The sequence below is a fragment of the Mus caroli genome, unplaced genomic scaffold (assembly GCF_978045245.1).
Source record: "Mus caroli unplaced genomic scaffold, Mus_caroli_1 scaffold_17, whole genome shotgun sequence".
In the NCBI taxonomy this organism is placed as follows: domain Eukaryota; kingdom Metazoa; phylum Chordata; class Mammalia; order Rodentia; family Muridae; genus Mus; species Mus caroli.
The window spans coordinates 53,053,368-53,069,189 of record NW_028227272.1 but is presented as its reverse complement, the minus strand read 5'-3'; the positions used below and the strand labels follow the sequence as shown (position 1 = coordinate 53,069,189).

Genomic DNA, 15,822 nt, shown 5'->3' with positions numbered 1-15,822 from the left:
ATTGGAAATGTAAATGAAATAAATACCCAATAAAAAAAAACATAAAAAAAAGTATGCACAGCAGCAGGCTAAGTAACAAAATTAACATCCTGAACTGCCAAAAACATATCTTATAATGCTAAAAAGAAAGCACTCAAAAAAAAAAAAAAAAATAGCACGATGTTAAAAGGCTGCAGGAGGGCTGGGAAAATAGAGTACTCAGCACACTACTTCTGTTTCTAAAAGCACAGAAACCTGAATTCAACCCCAAGGATTCACATTAAACATCAGTGTATGAATAAATATAAATATGTGTATTCATGTGTGTGGTGTGTGTGTATGTGTGTGGTAACTCACACTTAAAATCCTAGCACTGGAGAGGTGGAAATCCACAAATCTCTGGGGTTCACTGAGCAGTCAACCTTGCCTACTTCTCAAATTCCAAAACAGCAAGAGATCCTGTTGGAGGGTCTAGACTTGGGGGGGCGGGAGGAGAAAGGACACTTGAGGCTGCCCTCCACATGCATGCCTGTACATGTTCTCCGCACATGCACTCACACACAAATGAATACACATACAAATGCATACACACATACACACAAGGGAACACAGAAGCCAACCTGAAAAATACCCTATTGCCAAAACTGCAAAACTTTGACCAACAAAATCATCAACAGTAGATTATAATAAACAGAATGAAATAAGTATCTGAGAAGAACTTGATATAAATAAATGGAAAAGGGACAGCTCTCCTTCACAGAAAAAAATTCTCATTAACCAAACAATCAGACACACACACACACACACTCACACACACACACAGACACAGACACACACATACACACACACACACACATACACACACACACACATACACACACACACGGACACACACACAGACACACACATACACACACACACACACACATACACACACACACACATACACACACACACATCCTTTCAGGTTGAGGAATAGTCTATGAAGTATTACCTAGTTCTTTTCCAAAGTGTCATGGCTATAAAAACAACAATACTAAAGAAATGTGATAATCAAACACAGAAATTAAAAAGTATAACAAGTAAAGGAAATGGAGAATCTTGGAATGGATCTATAGGTTAAAGTATCAGATCAAGGCTCATATAAGATATTTTTTTTTGATTGATTGATTTATTATATGTAAGTACACTGTAGCTGTCTTCAGACACTCCAGAAGAGGGCGCCAGATCTCGTTGTGGATGGTTGTGAGCCACCATGTGGTTGCTGGGATTTGAACTCTGGACCTTCGGAAGAGCAGTCGGTGCTCTTACCCACTGAGCCATCTCACCAGCCCTCATATAAGATATTAACATCAGAATAAACTGAACAAATAGTACACAGGAATTCTGTCCTATTTCTGTAACTTTTCTGAGTCACAAGTTATTTGAAAATAAGAATGTCATTCTAAAGAGTATGGAAAGGGGGTGTGGCTTTGGCGGCAGAGTATAGCCTCAACACTTTCAAAGCCCTAGGTTCCATGCTCAACACTGTGAAAACTGAGAAAGGGTGAAGGAGGAACGGGCAGGAGAACTCAGGGAAGAGAATCTGACAATGATGTATCAATTCAGTATTATGGATATATTTCCTAGGCTAACCTCAAACTTCTGGACACAGGAAACCCTCCTCCATCAGGTGTGGTGTCAAATAAATTTAATCCTAGCATTTGGGAGGTAGAGGTTGTCTCTGTGAATTTGAGGCCAGCCTAATCTACATAGAGAATTCCATGACAGATAGGATTACACAGTGAAACTCTTAATTAAAAAAATAAAATAATGGGGTTGGAGAGATGGCTCAGCTGTTAAGAGCACTGACTGCTCTTTCAGAGGTCCTGAGTTCAAATCCCAGCAACCACATGGTGGCTCACAACCATCTGTAATGGGATCTGATGCCCTCTTCTGGTGTGTTTGAAGACAGCGACAGTGTACTCACATACATGAAATAAATAAATAAATAATCTTTTAAAAAATCGTATCAATAATGATAATGAGGATGATGAAGGAAAAGAGAGAGAGCAATTATTACAAAGAACTGCTGGAACTTATTCTCTCTCACCTCATCTTCAGCCTGTTTGCTCTTCTATTTTTTTTTTTTTTTTTTTTTTTTTTTTTTTTTTTTTTGGTTTTTTGAGACAGGGTTTCTCTGTGTAACCCTGGTTGTCCTGGAACTCACTCTGTAGACCAGGCTGGCCTCGAACTCAGAAATTCGCCTGCCTCTGCCTATGAGTGCTGGGATTAAAGGCATGTGCCACCACGCCCGGCTTTTTTTTTCTTTTGGTGTTCTTCTACTTTCTGTCAAAAGCTGAAGCTGAACAAGGCTCTCAAGAGAAAATGAACAAATGCCAATGGCTCTCTCTCCAACACCGTGAACAAAATACATTTATTTTCTTTTACTCACTGAGCTATCTCACTGGCTCAACACTTCTTTTCTTTACAAATTACTAGGCTCGGGTATCCTGATATAGTAACAAAAAATGAACTGAATCACTGGATATCACAGTTTCTGATCTGGCAATATTAAAATACACACACACACACACACACATATATATGGATGGATGGATGGATAGATAGATAGATAGATAGATAGATAGATAGATAGATAGATAGATCACTCACCCAACTTAATCTAAATCAAACATTTTAAATGGAGAAAGCACCCCCTGCAAATTTTAAGTCAACTAATGAAAATAAATACCTAAAATAACATTCTTTAGATAGTTCTCTAAAGCACTACTGACTCCCTCCCATCACCCTCCTCTGCCAAATGCTACAACTGCCTTACACACACGCAAAAAAAAAAAAAATGTTCTAAATTAAGGCTAAACATGTAGCCAGAAATAGTACTGAGTGCTTTTAATTTCAGCATTCTGGAGGCAGCTGATCTCTGTGGGTTTGAGGCAACCTGGTCTACATAGTGAGTTCTAGAACAGCCAGAGCTACATTGTAAAACCCTGTCTCAAAATAAAAGGGTGCATGAAAGCAAAAAATTTATCTAATAAATAATTAATACTTATTATGTAAATCAGGTTATTCCTACATTTAAACCACAAAATGCTGGGGGTCACTTTTTTTAAAAGATGACTTTAAAAACGTGTTACGGGCTGGTGAGATGGCTCAGTGGGTAAGAGCACCCGACTGTTCTTCTGAAGGTCCAGAGTTCAAATCCCAGCAACCACATGGTGGCTCACAACCATCTGTAACGAGATCTGGCGCCCTCTTCTGGAGTGTCTGAAGACAGCTACAGCGTACTTACATATAATAAATAAATAAATCTTAAAAAAAAAAAAGTGTTACATAAGTAGAAATTAGTAATTGCTCTTGCTAGCTTTGTCTTATACAGAATAAGTAAATAATTTTTTAAATTATACATCCTGATATACTGTAATCCTAGTACTTAGAAGGTAGAACAGAAGAATAATTTTCAGCTTTATAGTGTGTTCAAGGCTACCCTGTGCTACATGAAATGCTGTTTCAAGAAAATAAAACATAGGGCTGGAGAGATATCCCAGTGGTTCAGAGCACTGCCTGCTCATCCAGAGGACCTGGGTTCAATTCCCAGCACCCATATAGCAGCTCACACCTGTCTGTAACTCCTATTCCTGAGGACCCACCCAACACCCTCACATAGACATACATGCAAACAAAATACCAATGCACAGGAAATACAAATAAATTTAGAAAATTAAAAAAAGGAAGGAAGGAAGGCAGGCAGGCAGGCAAGGAAGTGCAGGGTCTGGAGAAGTGACTCAGGAGGCTAAGAGCACCAGCTGCCCTTCCAGAGGACTCAGGTTCAATTCCCAGAACCCACATGGTGGCTCAGTCACACCATCTCTAACTCTAGTCTCAAGAGATCCAACATCATCCTTTAGCCTCCGCAGGCACCAATCATGTATGTGATACACAGACATACATAGAAGCAAAGTACCTATACATATAAAAATTAATTAATTAATTGGTTAGTTAAAAAACCTAAACTAAACAAAAACAAGGTGTCATTTTCAGCATATATCAGGAATATAACTCTTCTAAATCTAAATTATTAATAAATGAACATTAGACATGCCATTCATTCACCAAAGAAACACTGAACTATGCTTTATATAAAATCTAAAATGAGCACTGGAAGGTATACTGACTACCATGTAAATAACTTAAGTCAAGTCTCATAAAGTTCCATGTTCCACCCTCAGTTAATCAGAACACAGAATTGTACCTAAAACACTGACTAAAGTTTTACAGTATATTTTAATTACACTAAAAAGAAAATAGCACAATGGTATTGGTATCAGTAACTTTGAAGACATAAATATGTGAACACATACCTTCTGTAAATCAGCTGGTGCTGACCTTTTCCTTTTTCCCTCTGTAACAATCTCTACAAAGATGAAAGACATAATAAAATCATTACTTAATATCTAAATGACAGAATTTAATGTACAGGATCCTTTTATATATACCACGTATTTAAAATTGTTTGTTATGCTTATAATACACTGATATGTTCTGTAGATCCTAAAGGGCTATGCCTAACGACCAAAAAATCTGTCATGTGTCAGTGTCACAGACAGTCACAAAAGTCTCCAGCATGAGGGTAATTTAGAAGAACTAAACAGAAATTTCCTGATAAAAACTTCATACCCATGGTAGAATCAGATGATTGGGCAAATGCTCGTGAGAGAGAGCAGAGGTGACATTATCTAGAAGTTGGCAGTCTTCTACAAAAAGATTTCCTTCCTCTCTCTTACACACACACACACACACACACACACTCACACACACACACACAGCCTCACAACGCTGCATAAATAGAAACACTTTAACTCTTTACTCATCAGTGTTTTCAGACTTCCTGTGGGTTTTACTTATATGAATTCTCTCAATCAGCAAATAATTTGCTTAATACTATCATGTGGCACTCATCTCAGGTATAATGAGCACGCCTTTAATCCTAGCACTCAGAAGGAAGAGGCATGTGGGACTCTGTGATTTCAAGGCCAGCCTGGTAGTCTACATACCAAGTTCCCAGACAACCAAAGCTAATGGTAAGATCCTATTCAAAAAATAAATAAATAACTGTAACCTACCAAATTATATAGCAGACTTCGTAATAAAAACTGCATACATATTCATGTGTATATACATAACACCAAGACATCTACTTGTGGCATATTACTATAATTTGGCAAGAAAATTTTTGTCACAATAAATGATGGAGAAGCAATCTTTTGTATGTTTGAGTACATGCATGTAATGGACATGTAGGGTACATACAGGCAGGTATGTGTGCAAGCTGCACACATCTCTGAGTATGTAGGGAAAACAGAAGACATCAGGTATTCTGCGTATCAATCGCTGCCTTACTAGAAACAAGGTCTCCTTCATTGAACCTCCAGGTTCAGCCAGCAGCCAATGGGCCCACGACCCTTCAGTCTCTATCCACCACAAGTGCTAGGATAGCAGCCTACAGCTACACTAGTCTTTTCAGAAGGATGTTGTAGATTTGAACTTAGAGATCCACCTGCCTCTGCCTCCCAGGTTCTGGGATTAAACGTGTGTGCCACCACACCCAGCTTCACCCAACTTCTGAAATATAAACCTCTCATTCCACATGCTGTCCTTGGCCCCGAACCCTTTCCTTGACTCCACGTCCTGTCACATCACTTTACCCTACGTTAAACTAAACTTATTCTTCTGCTTCCTCCTACTGCTTAGTATCATTGGATTCATTATCAACTTTATTATCCCCAACCACCGAAAACTCACATTTTTTTTTTCTTCTCAAGAAAGGGTTTCCCCGTATAGTCCTGGCTGTCCTGAAATTTGCTCTGCAGACCAGGCTGGCCTCAAACTCAGAACCTGCCTGCCTCTACCTCCCAAGTGCTGAGATTAAAGTGTGTACCACCATGGCTGGCTGCAAACTCACATTTTAAAACTCTGAAATTAGTTACGTCCTTTATTCAACCCAACAAAACCTCCAATTCTTGAGCTCAGATTTTTAAAACTCCATTTTCATAATACCTCGCCTATTTCACAACAAGCCATGACTGCAATATTAACTTCTCAAACTGTATCTGTATTTGTCTTCATCCCCACTTTCCCCGTCACCAAATCTCCTCCATGCCCCCTCTTCCAGCACCTCACCCTAACTACAGTTTGCCGGATACATCGTTAACCATCTTCTTCTCCGCTGACCTTTCCTAGTCCCTTGCAAATCAGACTTCATAGTCCTTTCTTTCTAACCCTGACTCCCTACTCCAACTTGTGTACTTCCCCTCCTCTCACTTTCTCAGCTTATTCCTGTGGCCTACCTCCTCCCATCCCTTAGCTCCTTCAGGTTCTTCAAATCTGCCTTCTTCTGTTGCTGTTGGACCACATTCACCAGGAAAAGTAACCTCTATGGGCAAATCCCTCACATGACTTTCTCTGAAATGCTAACATTCCACTCTCCTCCTAACCTTACTCCTAGTTTACCTACCTAACTGCTTGCCAATGTCTATTTTCTCCATTTGCAAATTATCTGACCTTGTTTTGTTTTGGGGTTTTTTGTTGTTGTTGTTTTGGGTTTTTTGTTTGCTTTTGGTTTTTTTGGGTTTCTCTCTAATGTAGGCCTAGCTGGCCTAGAACTTGCTATATAGACCAGGCTGGCTTTGAAGTCACATGGTGCTGGGATTAAAGACGTGTGCCACCATGCCTAGCTCTTTACACTTTCTCTGAACAATCCTACTTACTTCAACTGCCTTAGGTATCGTCTTGGAAAAGAATGCAGATTCACCATGATTAGTTGCAGCTTTTTAATTTGAATTTAATCGTAGCCCATTGCTTTTGAGGAAGAGGCCAGTGCAGGACTTTCCCTGAGGTCCTGATGCACAGAGAAGGAACTTAGTCCCTCGTCTATAACAGGTACATGCTCCGCAAGGCCAGTAATGGCCAGGGCCTTGGAGGAGCTGCTGTTTTCCAGATCCTGAGAACCCAACTTTTCCCTTCCAAAGCCAGTGAGCACTTGGTCTGTGATGAACTTGAGATATCTTGTGTTCTCTTTGGGAAAAATTGCTTGATTGGTTTCTTGCAAACTGTCCCATTATGTTAGTTTTCTGCTGACTCTGCCATTTTCCCCTACAAACTGTATATAAGATGCTGTAATTCTTGATAAACTTGTTTGGCATTAAGAAATAGCTTGTGCAAGACCAGATCCCTGCTTTCCTATCTTATCTTCTCATCCCCTGGTTATCACCCTTAGGACCCAGTCACTTAAGAACAACTTGCTGATCCAGGTCACATTATACTTCTTCTTTTTTTGTTTGTTTGTTTTGGTTTGGTTTTTTTGTTTTTGTTTTTTGAGACAGGGTTTCTCTGTATAGCCCTGGCTGTCCTGGAACTCACTTTGTAGACCAGGCTGGCCTGGAACTCAGAAATCCGCCTGCCTCTGCCTCCCAAGTGCTGGGATTAAAGGCGTGCGCCACCAACGCCAGGCCACATTATACTTCTAATACTACAAACAGATATCACCTGGACCAACTGATACATGTTAGGAAAATATATAATAGGACACTAAGCCCTCAAGAAGAAATCAGGACGCACTCTGCTACATTTTCATTTATTTATTGGGGGCTGGAGGATTCATACATATTGCAGCGCTCATGTGGAGGTCAGAGGACAATGCTCAGTTGTCTCTCTCTCATCACCAAGTGAATTCTTGTATCCGTTTCATCAGGAAGCACCTTTACCCACTGAGCCATCTACCAGTCCTCACAGCCAATTTTCTTCTTTTTTATGTTTTTAATTGAAATAGAATTATATCCATTTCTCCCCTTCCTCTCCTCCCTTCAGCACCTCTCCGCTACCCTCACTTGAAAACCACTTTCTTCATGAGCCACAATATACAAGAGCACACAAAGAATTTAGAAACCCTGAAGGTAGTTTGGTTTTTGGATTTAAACCCCAACTAGTTATTTTTTAGCCATGTAACTCTTTTTTTCCCCAAAGTATGGAAAATTAACATAAAATGTCAGTAAAAGATATTAAAGATATAGATACTGTATTTAGGACCAGAATTTTAATCCTGGTCCTATTTCTAACACTAGCTCTTACTATAGATGCTTATGACTCTTAAATCCTAGTTTCATTCATAAATCAAAAATAATAGGTCACTTGAAAGGGTTTTTGAAAGAATGAAAGTTTGTCAGGCCAAGAGTGCAGAAGGTACAGTCCACCAATGTCATTTTCAGACACTTGCAAACTACATCTCAGACTGAGCTGAGCTCTGTGAGTACATGAATAGGAAGACAGAGTGTTGGACCACTGGTTTTGATGAGCACATGAATCTCAGGTGATGAAAAAGAGATTTACTCTAAAACAAAGTCAAGAAAACAACCGGGGCCAGGCAGTGGTGGTGCACGCCTTTAATCCCAGCACTTGGGAGGCAGAGGCAGGAGGATTTCTGAGTCCAAAGCCAGCCTGGTCTACAGAGTGAGTTCCAGGACAGCCAGTGCTACACAGAGAAACCCTGTCTTGAAAAAACAAAGAACAAAAAAAAAAAAAAAAAGGAAAAGAAAAGAAAAAGAGAAAACAACTGGGTCATGCTAAAAGGAGGTGATATTACTGTGCTACAAACTGTTTCCAGGGACAGGAGCGATGGCTCAGCAGTTAAGCACACTAACTGCTCATGCACAGGGCATAGGTTTGATTGCCAGCACATGGCGGTTCACAACTATAGTCCAGTTCGAAACGCTCTGGTGTCTTCTCCTGATCACCACAAGCACCAGGAGCATGCATGGTACACATGTGTGCATGCAGGAAAAATACTCATAGACATAAAATAAAATATATAAATCAAAACTAAAATATTTGAAGAGGGAGATGGTGGCACACGCCTTTATTCTGAGTGTCCAGGAGGCAAAGGCGGGCAGATCTCTGAATGTGAGACCATCCTGTTCTGCAGATCAAGTGGCAGGACAGCATACTTCTGTTAATATCTATGTGAAAAGTCAAATGTACTATTAAGTAATTTCCTTAATGTTCATATTACACAACTAGAAGCATACTGGGGGCAGCTAGAAAACTAGATTTCTGAATGGTTCTGATAACACATCCTCTGCAGAAAGGCCATTTCCAAAGGAGAGTCATGAAAAAAAAAAATTCTCTACATGAACACCAACAATTTTTATGAATCTGGGGTCTTAATCTCAAAATTCACCCAAAAAGATCTTTCCTATAGATATAGCTAACATAAATAACTGTGTGTTTTCAGACTAACCACTTTTTAACTCTCAAAATTCCTTTTTTGTTTGTTTTTTGTTTTTAAAAATTTCTTTATTTGTTATATGAAAGTACACTGTAGCTGTTTTCAGACACCCCAGAAGAGGGTATCAGATCCCATTACAGACGGTTGTGAGCCACCATATGGTTGCTGGGAATTGAACTCAGGACCTTCGGAAGAGCAGTCAGTGCTCTGAACCGCTGAGCCATCTCTCCAGCCCCTCAAAGTTCTGTTTCTAAAAGTATATGCATCAAATAAACTATAATAAGTGGATATAACCAGGTGAGGGGCACAGATTCCGCCAATGGATAGAAAAGGCTAATATCCTGATATAACACACTAACACATATAAATGTACCAAGCCAGGATGAAACGTACTTATTAAGAAGGGACTGTACATCTTAAACTGAGATTATGATTACACCTAAAGTTCTCCATTCAAAAACTCCCAAGTGATACTAGATATGGCATTTTTCTAGTATGTCAATTTTACTTGACCCCAGGGAGCAGGAATATTAAAACAAAAACTCAGCAGTAGAGACATGCATATAAAAACACCTTTGCATAAATGTTGCATATATTTATGCATCTTGCATAAATATAATTCCAAAGGCAAAGAACAGCTAGTATCTTTAAAATACGCAGTGGGAAAAAGCTAGGCGTGGTAGCAACACACCTAAAATCCTAGCATGGGAAAAGTCTGAGGCAGGAGACTCCTGAGCTCCAAGGCTGCAAGAGGATGATGACCATTCCTCCAAAAACAAAAACAAAAACAAAACAAAAAAAAAAAAGACAAAAATATTGATAAAATCCATTGCATATGAAAAGATCTTGGGAGTTCAACTCTGTCAAACCGAGTCCATAGAGATCTGTGCTCATAGCCTTCACTTCAACTGTAAGAGTTTTAGACACATTGCCACCGGGCATACCTAAATAGATTTGGAACTGCTGAGTCTAACTCTACCAAAATAAACCGTATAATGAGAAAGTTTACAATGGGTTGAGCTGAGTTGGTAGTGGTGCAAGCCTTTAACACCCCAGAACATGGGAGGCAAAAGGGGATATCTCTGAGTTGGGAGGCCAGCCAGGTCTACAAACTAAGTTCCAGGATAGCCAGAACTACACAGAGAAACTCTGTCTCAAAAAACCAGAAAGAGGAAAAGGGGGGGGGGCCCCTGGCCTGTAACCCCACCATTCAGAAGAGGTAATCAGGGGGAATAGGAATATGACCCCATCCTGAGTTACACAGGGAGACCTTTTCTCAAAAACAGAAAAAGAAAAGAAAACAAAAACAACTCAATGAATTCATCGACGCTGTTTTATGTACTAGACAGTGCTTTTCTATGCACACGGGAGCTGACTCCAGGACTTAAGAGGTGCACTTAACAGATGAGATGTATAACAATAACTTGTCGACGGGGCGGAGCTCTATCTCAATTTTATACAAAACTTAAAAGAGGTTCTTGAGTTTCAAGTCTTAAAACAATTCCAAAAAATGGGCTGAGATTTAAAAAAACAAAAAACAAAAAACAAAAACAAAAACAAAAAACCCGGCTTCAAATCCTTTGACTTTCGAATCACTTTTGGAAGATGCTGGAGGCTGGAAAAGAAAAACGCTATTAAACGAGCCTGTCGGACGAGAGGGACAGCAGGAGTATTTTATTTACTCGAGGAGCTGCGGGGCGACCGACAAGCCCCGCCTTCCTCGCTTGCAGCTTCTCCGATCTGCCAAAGGAAGGAGGGAAGCCGGCCAGGCGAGGGGTCAAAGGATCGGAAAGGAGAGTGACATCTTGCGCGGGGAAGGTGGGAGCGAAAGTGAACGCGGGTGCAATTACGAGAAGGCGTGGCAGGACAGCGGCTATAGCCAGCAGAGAAGACGGCTGGACCGAAGACAATCAAGGAGCGTGTCCCGGGAGGAGGGAGCATACCAAAGGGGTGCAGAAGGGGCAGGCGGCCGAGGCTTTTCGACAGCTGCGGGCGCCCCCCCACACACCCCAGCTCTCCATTATGCGCGCCCCCGCCGCTCCCTCTCTCCCTCCCTTCCTCTCTCCCTCCCTCTCTCCCTCCCTCTCTCCCTCCCCACCGCGCCGCGGAGCCGCCGCCAGCCGCGCAGGTACAATGGTCGGCTCGGCCCTCGCGCGGGCTCTCCTCACCTGATGAAGCTCGCCGACGCCCAGGCCTGGCCCTGTCCATCTTCTCCTCCGCCGGCTCCTCCAGTCCCACTTCCAGGCGCTGTCACCTCAGGACCCCTCGGGCTGGGGAAGGGAGGGGGAGGGGAAGAGAGAAAGCCAGAAGTGGGATTCGCGCTTGCGCACTAGTCGTCGCCTCCCCCCGACCGGAAGTCCCTTGCCCCTCCCACCTCTGCCGGAGGTAGCGCTTCCTGGGCCTTGTTTTGCCTGCGAGCCTATCGTTCTGTCGTTCGTTAGGCGGAGGGGACTTAGACCACGAGGGTCCCTAAGGAAAAACTTGATTCACTATTTTTTAACCCGTTGACTTTAAAATTTGAGTTGACAAAAATTACAGATACCGAGTACCTCTGCTTTTATGCCTTTTGAACAAAATTACCCCCCAAAATATGAGAAGCTACTGTCTGTAGTATTTCTAGCTATTTGTCCTCAAGAGCCTACTCAAACTTAGAAATAGGGACAGCAAAATGTAGCTGTTCCTGTTGTTTGGTGTAAGAAATAAACAAATATGAGTCTTTTCTATCAAAAACTATAAAGCCTGTGTTTGGTACTGTTAGGCCTCCGGATCCAAAATAACAGTCGTGGCCCAGCACATAGATCTCTGATAGATAAAGGCTAGCATTTGTTTCCCTTGCCTAGCAGATGGGGCAGATGGCTCCTCGTTGACATATACCTGTGATTGCATATCAAAGCCCCAAAGTCCCCATCCACAAATACCCCTACCTCAGCCTCCTGGCCTCTCACCTTCCCTACTCCTGCAGATGCTAAGCCCCAGGCTGTCCCAGAGCTCCACTCTCTGGGGCCAAGGATTCTCCCCATGCACCTGCCATCTGTTACTGTCTCACCATCCCCACTCCTCTCTCTCTGCTCTTCCTGTGCCCCCTCTCACACAGGAGCAAGAAACTCACATCTTTTTTTTTTTCTCCCCCACCTTGTATGACATTTAGACACGTTGTAATCTTCCCACCCAGTTGGAGCCGGGAATGTTAGGTATTCCATGACCCAGTTTCCCCTTCTCATTTCCTGTGTGCTAATTCTTTTCAAAAGAGCCACTAGAATTAAGACTATAATATGCTTGACCCAGGGAATGACACTATTAAGAGGTGTGGCCTTTTGCAGTAGGTGTGTCACTGTGGGTGTGGGCTTCAAGACCCTGGTCCTAGTTCTGTTAATAAAAAGATAAGAAAGAGGAAGAGTATGTTTGGTGGCTGTGCAGTCAGGTGTGGGAGATGGGGTGCCTCCACCAGCCCATGCTGAGCCACCCCTTCCCCCTATAGAGTTTATTGAGTAGACACCGGCCATGAGCACCATGAGGACAAGGAGAGAGATGGGGGAGGGGAATGGGGAGACAGGCAGAAGGAACAAGAGTACAGAGCAGGAGCAAGAAGGCAATAGAGCAGAAGAGAGAGAGGGAAGGTGGCAAACAGCCCCTTTTATAGTCAGTCAGGCACACCTAGTTGTTGCCAGGTAACTGTGGGGTACAGCCTGGACAAAATGCTAACAGTTCTAGCTGCCAATCTTCTGTTTGCCTTTGGAATAAGATATAGGACTCTCAGCTCTTCCTATACTATGCCTGCCTGGACACTGCCATGATCCCCCCCCTTGATGATAATGGACTGAACCTCTGAACCTGTAAGCCAGCCCCAATTAAATGTTGTCCTTTATAAGAATTGCCTTAGTCGGGCAGTGGTGCTACATGCCTTTAATCCCAGCACTCGGGAGGCAGAGGCAGGTGGATTTCTGAGTTCGAGGCCAGACTGGTCTACAAAGTGAGTGCCAGGACAGCCAGGGCTATACAGAGAAACCCTGTCTCAAAAAAAACAAAAGAATTGCCTTGGTCATGGTATCTATTCACAGCAGTAAAATTCTAAAATATGCTCAGAGCCGCCCCACCCCCACCCCCACCCCACCCCCGGAAAGACACAGGTCACCACCTGAATTACAATATAAATCAAATTCACTTCCTTTCTCAGTGTTTGCTCTTCTGAGCACATCCTCCTCATGAAGTTGTTTGCCTTGTCCAAACATTTCAATTGCAATGGTGGTCTCTTTCGTTACTGCCCTAGCCCATTTCTAACATTTGGCTCTATAGTGAGACACTGGATGCTAAATTCACTCCAGTAGTGACAAACACGACAGGCCCTGAAAACCTGGGTGCTGTCCCGAGGCGAAAAGTTCACAGAAACTTAGTCTCCTGGAATCGTGGCATCCTGTATAACGAATGCTCCAATGTCCTTGCTTTAGTTGGTAAACGGATCTGTGTGCTTTCCCTTAATATTGAGGAACCAGAGTAGATACTTAGAACTATAGATAGCTGAGTTACACCCATACATGAGTATTTACAATGACCTAGGGAGAAGGTGGACTATACAATAGACTAGAATAGAAACTATGGCAAGGGCATGGAAGAAGCCCATGCCCCTGGCTTCTAAGTTTAAACTGACTTTAGGTGGGGCTGTTTTTGATCCCAGTTGTTAACAATGAATTTTATCCCAGTTGGTTCCTACCAGTCCTGTTTTATGAAAGAATCCAGTGTAACCTCATTGTCATTTAACTTCCCTATTTTCTTCTGTATAAAAAGTTTGATGCTTGATTTGACAAATTACCTTCAGATCCACACTTGTGTCGAGTCTGTTTGTCACCCCAATTCCCGCCGACTCTATGCCCATCTGCCGGAACCCCTAATTCCCACTGATTGAGGAGGGCCCACTGGACCCAGTCCATGGCAACTGGAAAGCAAGAAGGTAGGAAAAGGAGGATAAAATAATACTGGAATGTTCCAAGCCAGAGGGTACAACAGAAATACTTGAGTCTTAATATCAAGTTTCAAGCCAGGCATACTCAGACCAGCCAGAGCTGCACATTTCCCGGTCCTTCATCCTTTTGAAGTGTGCAATTCAATGACCTTTTTTCTTTCCTTACATCACACCAAACAGAGACATCACACCATTATATGGTAACTCCCTAAAACTCTTCCCTTCCTGACCTATAGCTGCAGTTTAAAAAAAAAAAAAAAAAGAAAAAGCAGGTTTCTGGAAGCCACAACAGACTAGGATTAGCTACACAGCTTAATTCACAATTAAAAAGATATAGGATGGTAAGTGAATGAGAAAGAGAAAAAGGTAAAGAAAAAGGAAAGGAAAGGATATGACTGCTCCTAGGGATGGTAGAGGAGAACGTTTATTATAGACAAAAGGGAGAGAGCATAGCCAGAGGCAGACACATCTGGGAGAGTCCAGAATGGTCTTTGAATGAAATGTAAAGTAGTGACCAGGAGTGGGGGTGCCTTTGGCAGGCCTATGCCAAGGTGTATCCCTGAGAAATTACACCATGCAACAGATCCGCTGCAAAAGAGGTTTACTAGGGGAGGGGAGAGGAGTTAGGACCTGGGGAAAGGGAAGAGGCAGAGAGAGAGAGAGAGAGAGAGAGAGAGAGAGCACCGTGGGTGGGCAGGCACAAGGTGGCTCACCCAGAGAACCGAGAGGGAATGCAGAGAGAGCTTTGGGGTGGCCGGTGGTGCTTTTATCTGCAGCACACACCTGGCACACGTGGCAATGGCAGTAGATGATAAGCAGCTGCTAGGTCTCTGGACAGTGGAATTACCTGTCACTAACAGTTATGACCCTGAGCAATGTGGGAAGAGGAGGAGAAGAGAGAGGGACGAGAGGGGAACCAGGTACAGCAGCCAGGTCAAAAGTACAAAAAGAGGAAGGTAATCAAAGCCTCTCAGCCCAGTTCCCTGCTGTTCAGGGCAGGGGGTGGGGTTATACTGTGCAACAGGTAGGGGCTGAGGAATGCTGGAAGAGCCTGGAGTCTTTGTGTTTGGGGATACTGATATGAACTTCACAGTGAAGGAGAGAAGGAACTGGGGCCGAAGTAAGAAGTAAGAGAGTGCATAGAAAAGTCATCCTCCTGGCCAAGGTGTGGTCCTCTTGCCACCTTTCTCTGAGCTCAAAGTTAACAATAGCTTTACACTGTCTTTGCCTGGGAGGAGCAATCTGGTTCCTGCACGATGACCTGTTCCAGAATATGACCTCTGTAGCATAAATAATGGCTCTCAGTTTGTGGGTGATCTTTCTTGCCTATTGGACTTTCGGTTCTCAGAGTTTAAGGTGACTGCAGATTTAAGACAATTATTTGTTGTAACCTCCCCCCACAAGCCTGAAGCAGGCTGAGCCAGATCTTGGCTTTGCTTACCACTAAGGAGATCACCTAGGGTGAGGAGCAGGTGTGGCAGCAGTCCCAAGATGGCACCCAGGACTGCAGCTAAGTCTTGCGACTTGCACCTGACTTCCTCATACACCTGAAAATAAGCCACAACCAACCATCCTGAGAGCTGCGCAGGTGTACCTTGATGCCGGC

At 42.7% G+C, this 15,822-nt stretch overlaps 1 protein-coding gene across 7 annotated transcripts in view; it reads right to left on the bottom strand.

The window, feature by feature from the left end:
- The window catches only part of Senp7 (SUMO specific peptidase 7), a 116,061-nt gene extending 104,462 nt beyond the window's left edge, over positions 1 to 11,599 (bottom strand). For all 7 annotated transcript variants that reach the window (XM_029470363.2, XM_029470364.2, XM_029470365.2 and 4 more), the window contains exons 1-2: positions 11,428 to 11,599; positions 4,341 to 4,393 (exon numbers count right to left, since the gene is read on the bottom strand). In XM_029470363.2, the coding sequence (XP_029326223.1) occupies positions 4,341 to 4,393; positions 11,428 to 11,467 (93 nt within the window). In that variant the 5' untranslated portion in view covers positions 11,468 to 11,599. The remainder of the gene's footprint in view (positions 1 to 4,340; positions 4,394 to 11,427) is intronic.
- Between the last annotated feature and the right edge of the window lie 4,223 nt (positions 11,600 to 15,822).